The sequence below is a fragment of the Myodes glareolus genome, chromosome 10 (genome assembly GCF_982192425.1).
Source record: "Myodes glareolus chromosome 10, mMyoGla1.1, whole genome shotgun sequence".
Classification (NCBI taxonomy): domain Eukaryota; kingdom Metazoa; phylum Chordata; class Mammalia; order Rodentia; family Cricetidae; genus Myodes; species Myodes glareolus.
In genome coordinates, this window is record NC_142035.1 from 58554713 (window position 1) to 58566070 (window position 11358).

The following is an 11358-nucleotide window of genomic DNA, read 5'->3' on the forward strand; positions in this document are numbered from 1 at the left end:
CAATACACCTACCTGGCGCTACCTAGTCGCTAGTCCTGTGCATATGACAGTGGCAGCCACTTGGAGTCCTTTCCCCTCCTAGGCCTCTTAGAAGAAAGAGCTCTCCTGTTGGGGCGCATGGGGAAGCACGAGCAAGCTCTCTTCATCTATGTCCACGTCTTGAAGGACATGAAGATGGCTAAGGAGTAAGTTCGCCCTGCTCTCCCGCCTCCCAAGGAGTCTAAGGGAAACCCACCCCATGGCCGGCTGCAGAGGGCATGTCACCTCCCCTGCTGGCCCTCTTCAGTCGCTCGTCACAGCGACATGGACACCTTCCATGCAGCCCCTCTCGCCTGCTCTCATCACTTCCTCCCTTGCAGGTACTGCCACAAACACTATGACCAAAACAAAGAAGGCAACAAAGACGTAAGTAGCAGCTGTGGCCAAGGGAACATATGCACTTCCTGTCACTCTAGCAGACCGCTCCTCATCCAGTGTGGCCACAAATGGCACTGGTGTCAATCACCGAGACATGGTATACGCCAGTGTACTGATTGTTAGTGAATGTTTACTGGGGAAGAAACTGAGTGACCAGTGACCATATGTCCTGGTTTACTTATGACTTACACATCTGTTGTCACCCACCTGTTTAGTAGTAGCACCCTGTCCCCCTCAGGAGTTCTGATTCATATATTAAATTAATGTGGATTGGCTCATTGATGGTACATCGATTTGTCAGCCTCACAGGACATTTGTGATGGGTGGGATCTGGGCTAGAGGCCAGAGAGGCTGCTAAAACGATGCATGGGACAGCCCCAGTCATGAGTGTCTGGCCCACATGTTAAGAGTGCTTGGATAACTGGGCGGCAGTAGCGCATGCCTGTAATCCCAGCACTCGGGAGGCAGAGGCAGGCGGATCTCTGTGAGTTCGAGACCAGCCTGGTCTACTAGAGCTAGTTCCAGGACAGGCTCCAGAGCTACAGAGAAACCCTGTCTCGAAAAACAAACAAACAAAAAGTGCTAGGGTGGAGTAACCCTGTGGCGCTAGAATTGGTCAGAAATACAGCCGGGCTCTCAGCCTTCAAAGCATAAGAAAATGAGGAATTTTTAGGTTATTTTGCAGTGCTAACTTCCTGTGAATGGTAGAGCAATAGCGGCATCCTCATTTGGCTGTTTGACTTGGCCAAAAAATTAAGGGGAAAGTGAGAAGTTTGGGGTGCTCCATGCCAGTGTTGCTACCGACAGGGAGGATCAGGGCTGGAGGTTCTAGGAGGGTTGCTGCTAGCCTGACGTGCATGTTTCTGTCTGTGAAACAGGTGTATCTGTCTCTGCTTCGGATGTACCTGTCACCCCCCAGCATTCACTGCCTGGGGCCAATCAAACTGGAGCTCCTGGAGCCACAGGCGAACCTCCAAGCCGCCCTGCAGGTCCTAGAGCTGCACTACAGCAAGTTAGATACCACCAAGGTCAGGCTGCAGGTGGTGCCGGAGCGGGAAGAGGGCTGGGGAAGGAGCCTCTCTTAATTTCATTCCTGATCTCCCTAACCTGTTTCCATCCTGTCTCTGCCCCTAGGCCATCAACCTTCTACCAGCAAACACTCAAATCAATGACATACGCATCTTTCTAGAAAAGGTCTTGGAAGAAAATGCACAAAAGAAACGGTTCAATCAAGTGCTCAAGAACCTTCTCCATGCCGAGTTCCTGAGGGTATGGATGGACCTTCTACACTTGTGGGAGGCCTTTGGGGGTTGGTTGAAACAGGGTTTCTCTGTGTAGCCCTGGCTGTCCTGAACTCACTCTGTAGACCAGGATGGCCTTGAATTTAGAGATCCGCCTGCCTCTGCCTCCCAAATGACGGGATTGAAGGCGTGCGCCACAACTGTCTGGTGGACTTTGGGTTTTAACTGAGACAGTTTTCACGTTCCTGTTGTCACTGAGGCAGCACCTAGCTCGGGTGACCCAGCAGTCAGTGTGGCATAGTAGAACCTATGGATGCTGAAGACACAAACACCACCAACTTGGACTTTCTGTTTTGACACCCGGGCATGGAACTTCTCCAATCTCTTCCAGGTTCAGGAGGAGCGGATTTTACACCAGCAGGTGAAGTGCATCATCACCGAGGAGAAGGTGTGCATGGTGTGCAAGAAGAAGATTGGGAACAGGTGAGCCCCCTCCTGAGCACACCTGGACGCAGGAGAGGCCGATGAGGTGCCTGGGAGTGGAGATGTCGATTTCTGCCCTGAGTTTCTTACCCTGGTGCTGTGATAAAATTCTCAACAGAGGCAGCTAGAGGGAGAAAGTTTATTCTGGCTAACAGACCAAGACGGGAGCACGGGGCAGCTGGTCGGTCACATTGCATTCCAGTCAAGGAAGTGAGAGCAATGAAGGCTCCCTAGTGCTCAGCTCTCCCGCTCCATTGTGACAGTCCCTGCCCAGGGAATACCCACCCACAATCAAGATTGGTCCCCACATCAGTTAAGGAAATCAAGATAATCCCCCAAGAATGTCCAGAGGCCCAACTCCCAGGTGATTCTAGATTCTGTCACATGGACAGCCTAACCACACCCACCACGGAGAGAAGCTGTCTTGTGCCACTGCGTTCTTGAGCTTTGAGAGGGCAAGTCATTATGTTTTGAGGGACAAGCTTTGATAATTTAAAGACCTGACATACGACACAAGGCTGTTGAACTCTTGCCCAGAAAGCTCTATCCCTCAGGCAGCTAAAATGAACAATGGAGCCACGGAGTCGGTAGGATGAGAGACATACAGAAAGTCTTGAGATACAGGCTGACTGGGTAGCTCAGGCTGATTTGGAACTCTGAATCAACCCTCCTGCCTCAGCCATACCCCAGTGCTAGGATTATAGACCTGTACCTCCATGGCAGATAGAAACGATGGCCTCCACACGGGAGAAAACTGGTCTTCCAGTCTGCTGCCTCAAGACTTGAGCAACTTCCTGAGCCATCATTATTCTGTTAGGACATGTCCAAGAGTCTGCCCCGGCCTGGGACGAGCGTGAGCTAAAGAGTCTTTGTCAGAGGCCTGACTTGCCGCCATTCATTAGAACTAGCCTGAAACATGTTCCGCTGAACATCACCCCCCAGTGCCAAGCCATGGGCACATGTTCTACATTGATTTTTTTCTTCTTCTTCTTCAAGACAGGGATTCATCCTGGAACTCCCTTTGTAGATCAGGCTGGCTTCAAACTCACAAGAGATCCGCCTCCTCTGCCTCCCCAGTACTGGGATTAAAGGTGTGCGCCACCACCACCTGGCTACATTGACTTTTAGTTTGTCCATTTATTTGCCTAGTTGGTTGGTTGATAGTGCTACTGAGGGTCAAACTACCCAAACCCCCAACCATGCACTGATGGAGTAACAAAAATGTTTGCATGCACTTGGATGCTGTATACTTCATGCTCTGGTTGGTTGAAGAAGTGGTACTGCAGCCTTCCAGAGATACTGGAGTAGGCTGTTCTTTGGGGTTTAGGTGGCTGCTGGGGGTGCTGGGGGAGACTGTTAGAACACCACTCACTTCTAAACTATTCTTCCCCACAGTGCGTTTGCGAGGTACCCAAATGGAGTGGTTGTGCACTACTTCTGTTCCAAAGAAGTCAACGCAGCCGACACCTGAGCCCAGCATCCCAAGGACTCAGCAGCGGACAGCTTGACTTTCCCAGACAGTTGAAGGAGCAGCCACGTTAGGAACCAGGGACTGCTACCACCAAGTGTCGCCCTCATTTGGACATTGTTGGCTGCCTGGCTCCCTGGAACATCTCTGAATTAACTGGACTTGTGACCTGGCATTGCTGACCTTTTCCTAGAAAAAGAGATTAGTTATATCTTATTCTGTTATGTTGCAGAGGATTCTAGGAATTTAACCCCTGCTTGGACAGGAGGAAATGCACCGTCTTGCCTTCGTATACCAGTCACCTGGACAAGGAGATTTCGTCTCAAGTGTTTGTACCCATGGGGTTGTTGACTGAGAGTTTTCTATTATGATAACTGCACAGCTTCACAAAACCCCCTCCCCTGGCATGGCAGCCTGGAGGGTCCCATGGGAGCCTGGTACTGGAGCTCTCCAGCCCCACTGACCAAGCAGACTCACTGTCTGTATTGCCAGTGGTTCCTCCAAGAGGCTACGCCCTGTATCCTCTAAAGTGGTCTGCTTATCCCTTGAGTTCTCAGTCTCCTTTTCTTCACTATTTATTTTGCCCCTTAATCTCTTCTCTTGCTATGCAATACACTTGCTACATCTCCCACTCTGCAGACTGGAGCAGGGGAGTAACTAATATTTAAATGAGGCAAAATGGGCAGAAAGAGTCTGGGTTTCTAGGAAGCAGCTATCAGGTACATTGTATGAAGGTTCTCAGTAGCGGAACTTCCCTGCTAAGGTACATGGGAGAGCGCAAGCCTGCAGGTGTAGGCTTTGGTACCTCCCTGGCCAGCACTGCACAGGGTGTGGGGTTTCCTAGGCAGGATCTCTGCAGAAGTGCCTGCCTGCTCCAGCCACTCACCAACCGCTTGGCCAGGTTGCTAAGCCTTTGTGGGTGAGCTTTTTATGCTCTGAGAATCTTCCTCTTCCCTAGCACTCTCTGTCCTGTTGCTTTCATGGCCATCACTGTTCCCTGGCTGGGGAACTGCTCTAGGACCGGGTGGTAATGTGCGTCTCCACTGCACACCGAGAACAACTGACCAGAGCTGACAGTAGTGAGATGTCCTATTTGTGAGGTATTGAGGAATGGCAAAGAGTAATGTAGGAGCAGGAGACTTACCACTGTCTCTGTTGAGCGTGTCCAGGAACCTGCAAGAGGTATGCAGGACCTTCTGGCTTTGGAGGCTGTGGGCATGAGGCACACACACGCACAGACATATATGCAGGCAGAACACCATACACATAAAACTTTTTTTTAAAAAAATGAGCAGTGCTGCTGCTGCTCCCATTTGTAGCAGCTTAAAATGCACTTCCTCAGGAGCAGCACCGTGGTGTCAGGCAGCTCCCCACAGGACAGGAATGTCCATCATAGAGCCCTGTCCTCTTACCTGGTGGGCTTATAGCATCCCTTCTCATGGACCGTATCTGAAGCAGTAGAATAAAGCCTGTGTTTTCTCCTGACTGGTGTGCATACTGAATTCTGTGTTCCCAAGCACCATCCTTTCTAGGAAGTCTCTTCTCAAACTCCACAGAGGTCTGGGGGGAGGGGCAGGAGTAGCTCCAGCCTGACAGTGGTGGAGCACCGCTCCTCAACCATGAGCAGAGGCCTGACAGTGGTGGAGCACTGCTCCTCAACCATGAGCAGAGGCCTGACAGTGGTGGAGCACCGCTCCTCAACCATGAGCAGAGACCTGACAGTGGTGGAGCACTGCTCCTCAACCATGAGCAGAGACCTGACAGTGGTGGAGCACTGCTCCTCAACCATGAGCAGAGACCAAGTCTCCTTGGGCCTCTATTCCCCTTCTGAAGACTTTAATGGAAATGATAATAGTGGTTTAGCTAAGAAGAGAGAAGGATAAGACAGAGACCATGAAAAATATCAGAGTTCGCTCCTTTCACGAATGCCTCCATCTGTGTGGCCAGCAAATGTGACCGGGTGTACGGCTGACATTGCATGCACAGTATTTTCATCATCACACTGGGGACCCCGAGATCCTACATAATCTAAATTGTCACACTGTCCTTGTCGCACAGCATTGCTTTGTGCCTCTGAGGCTCACTATGGCTGGAAGGTTCCTGTGAAGATGTGGAATTGGTAGGAGTGACAGACTCTGATTTGTTTGTTTGTTTTTCGAGACAGGGTTTCTCTGTAGCTTTGGTGCCTGTCCTGGAACTAGCTCTTGTAGACCAAGCTGGCCTCAAACTCTCAGAGATCCGCCTGTCCTGAGTGCTGGGATTAAAGGCATGTGCCACCACCACCCAGGGGACTTGGTTTGAAAAGTAAAGATGGCTCACTTTGCCCAGCTGTCAAATGACTATTTGGTCCCTCTTGTAACATCCCCTCCTTGAGCTGGCTATCTAGCTGTCCTGCACATCCTCTGCCAATGAAACTCTGTAGTGCCTGCACTATGGGACAGTACGCAAGCGGGGAACTAGCCTGGAGATTTAAAAACACAGACACAGGGACACAGGTCATCCTTGATACAAGAATGCCAACTTTATTGTGCTCCAGGGAAGCTTATAGAAGGATCCTTAACTGATAGCCACGCCCCAGCTCTTGGGATTTCCAGCTTTAAAACCCACCAGAATTCACTCCCCTGCCATCAGGAGCTCATGAGGGTCTCATGCTCAGAGCAGCCGCAGGCACAGGAAAACTAGTTGTTCACTCCAGCAGGCGAAGGGTCTGAGGCAGGCAAAGAAAGTCAAGGGGCCAGGGGTCTGCAGCCCCCAACAGCTCCCCCTTTTCTATATAATTAGACCAGGACTGTCTTGGGTTGCAGAATCTCATATTCACATCTTACCCATCATAAAGAACACTTGCCTCAGCGCACAAGGCTTCTGTCTTAGGTTGACCATGACAGGCTCCTGTCTTACCCATCTCTGGCTCACTGGTCTTTCTGTAGCCTGCTAACCCATACTGCTCTCAGAGGAAGCCCGCTTGCTTGGGCAAATGGCGATATCATATCGCTGCTGCTGCTGCTGCTGCTGCTGCTGCTGCTGCTGCTGCTGCTGCTGCTGCTGCTGCTGGTGCCTGTTGTAGAAGCAGAGCAACAGAAACCCTCCGGCTACATGAGTTCCTGAGTTCCTAAGGCCAGGTGTTCAGTAAGCCTAGGCTGTATGGGAGTGGCTGGATTGTCATGGGCGTGGCACAAATATAATGAAAGGGAACAGCCAACCATATACTCCAGCCGCTCTCATAAAAGGAGGTCTGTAGGTCAAACCGAAAAATGCCCTGGTGAAAATTACATAGGGAATTCTATGTAGAACTCCACCGGTTCCATTCTGTGCTCTACTCGCTACAGGAACTAGGCTGAAAATTTAAAAAACATACAAACAGAGATAGACGGAGCCACGGGGATGTCCTTGAGACAAGAGTGCCAAGGATGCCCACTTTATTGTGCTTAGGGGCAGCTTATCTTAGGGCTCTGGCCACACCCCAGCTCTCAGGATCTTTCAGCTGCAGATTCACCAGAACCCACTCTCCTGCCATCAGGGTCTCGTGCTCAGAGCTGCAGGCTGCTCACAGCAGAGGAAAACAAGTTGTTTACTAGAAATTCGGAGTCTGGTAGTCTGCAGTCCCCAACAGGTAACGGTTGTCAAATTCAGCAAACTGATGGTTAATAAGATGGTCCATTCGGGGCTAAATAGCTGGAGCCAGTTAAACAGCTCCTCATTGTGCAGAACAATCACTTTATTAGGGATTTTCTAAACGTCCTAAGACTTTCCAGGTAGGCAGTATGCACCACCTCCAGGACAGTCAAATGATAGGACTGCACAACCTTTTTGGGAGGGGCTCATCCGTGCACCCAGAGAATAGGTCGCTCTTGCCAAAAGACTGCTGTGGGCTGCAAGGCTGTGCAAAAAAAAAAAAAAAAAAAAAAAGATCAGCAGAAGCAAAGGCTGGCGCTAATCAATATAATTCAAATGGGCTTCTGCTAACCGCTGTTCAACTAACACCTAAGACCATTCACAGCCTTCAGGTGTCAGTAGCCTGGGAGATGTGGGGTTTGAGTCACCTCTTAAGATTTCAAATAAGGGTTTGAATTCTCCTGTTGTTAATCCCCTTAATGATCTAATCCAATTAATGTCCCCCCAAAACTGTTGAAAGTTATTAAGAGTGTGGAGATGATCTATTCTAAGAGTGATTTTTTTTTTTTTTTGTGGTCGAACTCCAGTCTGTAGGAGTTGATGGTCCAAAGAAACGTAGTTTTTATTTCCTCGGGGGGCAACAACTAAACCGGACCATTGCAGTCCCTCATAAAGTGTCTGCAACCCTGCATGCAAATCACATTCCTTTGAGACTGCAATAAGAATACCATCCACATACCTATGATGCGGCTCTCTGAAATTAATAGAGGGAACACTGAAAGCAAATTTGGGTGAGTCCTCAGGATGCAAAGGAATAGTAAAAAAAGCAGTCCTTAAGGTCAATCACTACCATGTAATAATCCTTAGGGATAGTGACAGGTGTTGGCAATCCTGGCTGTAATGATCCCATAATTTCCATACATTTGTTAACCTGCCTTAGGTCCTGCAACAGTCACCAACTGACAGATTTCTTTTGGCTGACAAATATGGGGGTGTTGACTGAAGGGGCGGGATGTGCTCCCACAGCATGGGGCTATCCCAAGGGGAAGTGGATGGGACTTTATGCCCAGCAGCTAACTGTTCTTGCACAAGCTGCTGAGCAGCCAGTAACTTCTGCTAGGGGCCACTGTTCCATCCATACTGGCCTAGTTTCTCTCCATTTGATGGGAATACCTGAATTTTCCCTGGGATGGCTACTTACCCTTCTACCCACAGGGCAATTCCACCTAAAATGGCTCTGTTGCCCTTACTGGAAAAAAGTCTTTGGTCTAGCTCCACCTCGCCTCCCCCTAAGAGCCTTCTGCTTGTACCATAACACGAGTGCTATCAATGTATTTGCATAACCAACTATAATCATTTAAACTCCTATTTCTATGGGGACATATAGCCTCCTGACAGTACTATTAGCGTTTTCATAAGCCAATTGCTTTATAACAGGCATAGCTGTGTCTACATTCCCCAAAATACAACCCCCCAGCTGTAACAGGCGGTGAACAAACTCAGGATAAGGTTCCGAAGGTCCTTGAAGAACCTTAGACAGCTGTTCCCCTGCTCCTTTATTAGGCAGAGCCTTTCACGCTTTAACAGCTGCCACAGCTCTCTGGGCATGAACAGCGGGGTCATAGGTAATCTGTGTTGCTAATCCCACCTGCTGTCCTGCACCAGTTAACATGTCAAGGTTACGCTGGGAGAAGCCCACAGCAGCGTTAGGCCGTGCAGTATCTGTGCAAGTTTCCTGCATTCCACTTCTCCATAACAAATAATATCCCCCTGAAAGACAAGCTCTCAAAGCTGCATCCAATCACTAGACATAAGGTTGAGTTCCACAAAAGATTCCATCAAAGCCACAGTGAAAGGAGCATGGGTCCCACAGGCCACGGCTGCTTCTTTTAGCTGTTTTATGTCTTTAAAGGCCAGAGGGTTAGGTTGCCTGACCCACCCTCCTTGTGGATCACTAACCTCCACAACAGAATAAATTTGCCTCTCTCCACTCAGATTTCTTAGTCTCTCTAGGATTTCTCAGGTTTCTGCCTCCAGGTCAATAGGGGCGGAGGCAGCAGCAAAAGGATCTGAAGCAGCAAGGAATGGAGTCTGCCGCAGAGGTCTTACAGAAACATCTCTATTTGCTCGCCTCCTTTCTTCCTCCTCCTCCATAAAGTTCTTAATAGATTTCACAGATTCCTCATCCTGAATTTCCTCAAAAGTTTTGGCCAAACTGTCTAACTGTTCCTCCACCTTCCCATTGTCACTGAGAAGAGCATCTTTGACTAAATGCCAAAGCGAAAATATTTCCATTGGAAATTCTTCTGGCCCTTGCTCTTTCAAAGATTTTTAAAGGTCAGCCTTTACCTGTTCCCAGTCAGGATTAAAATCCCCTGCCTGTGAAAACCAGGGACTGATCTAAAACTGTCTAAATAAACTCTTGTGCTGTCGCAGTTTTAGTAGTGATGCCCTGATTCTCTAAAAGAACCATCAATTGACGGGTCAATACCTGAACAGGATTACTGGCACCCATCTTCAATCCACCCTCACCATAAATTTTTTACTCGCTTGCTAGCCAGCCTTCCAAGGGTGATCTCTCAGCATCGTCCTAGTTCCGATCTCGCTGGAGCCTCCACCTCTAGCGCCTGCACTACGGGGACGGGGCAGGAGCTGGGAAAGAGGCTGGAGATTTAAAAACACATGCACAGAGACAAGGGGACACGGATCATCCTTGATACAAGAATGCCAACTTTATTGTGCTCCAGGGAAGCTTATAGAGGGATCCTTAACTGATAGCCACACTCCAGCTCTTGGGATTTCCAGCTGTAAAACCCATCAGAATTCACTCCCCTGCCATCAGGAACTCCTAAGGGCCTTGTGCTCAGAGCAGCTGAAGACATAGGAAAATAAGATGTTTCACTCCAGCAGGCAAAGGGTCTGAGTCAGGCAAAGAAAATCAAGAGGCCAGGGGTCTGCATCCCCCAACAAAAATTCTCCAGAACTTTTCAGTTGAGACGTGATGGTTGAGGCATGGGCAAATGGCCTCCAAGAGAAGAATGTGGTTTAAACCAGAAAACACTCAACCAGCTAGTACTGTTCCCTTCCTGCCCAGGACCTGGGCTTTGAACTGGGGACTGAGTGTTTACATTATCCACAAGATAAACAAGGGGCTGGATTCAGATCTCTGAGTCATATCTCAAACTTACAATCCACAGGAGGTGAAACAGGCCGTCACAGTTACATCACCTTAGGTTCTGGAATTTCTGGTCTGGACTTGTCTGTTAGTTTGGGAGTTGGTTCAACTTTGTGGATGTCATTTCAGCCTCCAGCCGTATGTCTCGGGCAAGGTGATGGCAATTGCCTGACTGTTTGAGGTAGGGGTCTCGTCTTGTACCTCAAGCTGTTCTCGTACGGCTGAGTTCAAGTCCGCTTCCTGCCTCAGAATGCCACGCGCTGGATTACATGTACCATCACCCCTGGATCTATGAAAGGGTTCTGGTTAAAGAAGTGAAAGGACTCTCCCACAGTTCGCTCTCCTAGAAACTTCTTTTTCCAGCGACTGCTCCTGCCCGGCCTCCTAGGTGGTTGTGGTCCACAGGGAGGGAGATGTCACGGCTAGAGCCTCTCCTGGTCAGGAGCACTTTGCTTTTGCCTCTGTCAGTGTAAGGACAGGAAGGCCTGCCTCTCTTCTGGGCTTATTTATACTACCAGCCCTTGTCCCCGCCTCTATGCCTGAATCACCAGGCACTTCACTGGGAAAGGAGTCATGAAGTGGATCTTTTCAGGGTATGGGTGACTTTGAGCATAGTATGGGCAGCGCATGCAGTGGGTCCTTTGCGTCAGGGGAATAACTGAGGGAGGCCAAAAGAGACATAAAATGTCTTTGAGTCCCCATGAGACCCTAAAGCAGAGATTTCCATGTTTCCACTTAAGAGCTGTGGGGAAATTGGGACTTGAAGGAGGAATGGTGTGGGGATTTCTGGCAGCTACAGGAGGGTAGCCCTGATACAACATTAAATGTCATTATGGGCCCTGATTCTATCTAATGCAGATTAGTTGGGAATAGGAATGCCTGAGCTTTCGCCCTACCCACTAGACAGGACCATGGCAAGGGTGGGGTGAGGCCCTTGATGTCTGCTTTTTACAACTAGCTTA

The 11358-nt window shown here is 49.3% G+C and overlaps 1 protein-coding gene across 1 annotated transcript in view; it reads left to right on the top strand.

Annotated features, from left to right (window-relative positions):
* Vps39 (VPS39 subunit of HOPS complex) overlaps window positions 1-5094 on the top strand; it is a 41780-nt gene extending 36686 nt beyond the window's left edge. Inside the window, exons 20-25 of the mRNA XM_048459534.3 lie at window positions 83-185; window positions 360-405; window positions 1296-1445; window positions 1552-1686; window positions 2050-2141; window positions 3537-5094. Of these exons, the coding sequence (XP_048315491.1) occupies window positions 83-185; window positions 360-405; window positions 1296-1445; window positions 1552-1686; window positions 2050-2141; window positions 3537-3612 (602 nt within the window). The 3' untranslated portion in view covers window positions 3613-5094. The remainder of the gene's footprint in view (window positions 1-82; window positions 186-359; window positions 406-1295; window positions 1446-1551; window positions 1687-2049; window positions 2142-3536) is intronic.
* The last annotated feature ends 6264 nt before the right edge of the window (window positions 5095-11358 follow it).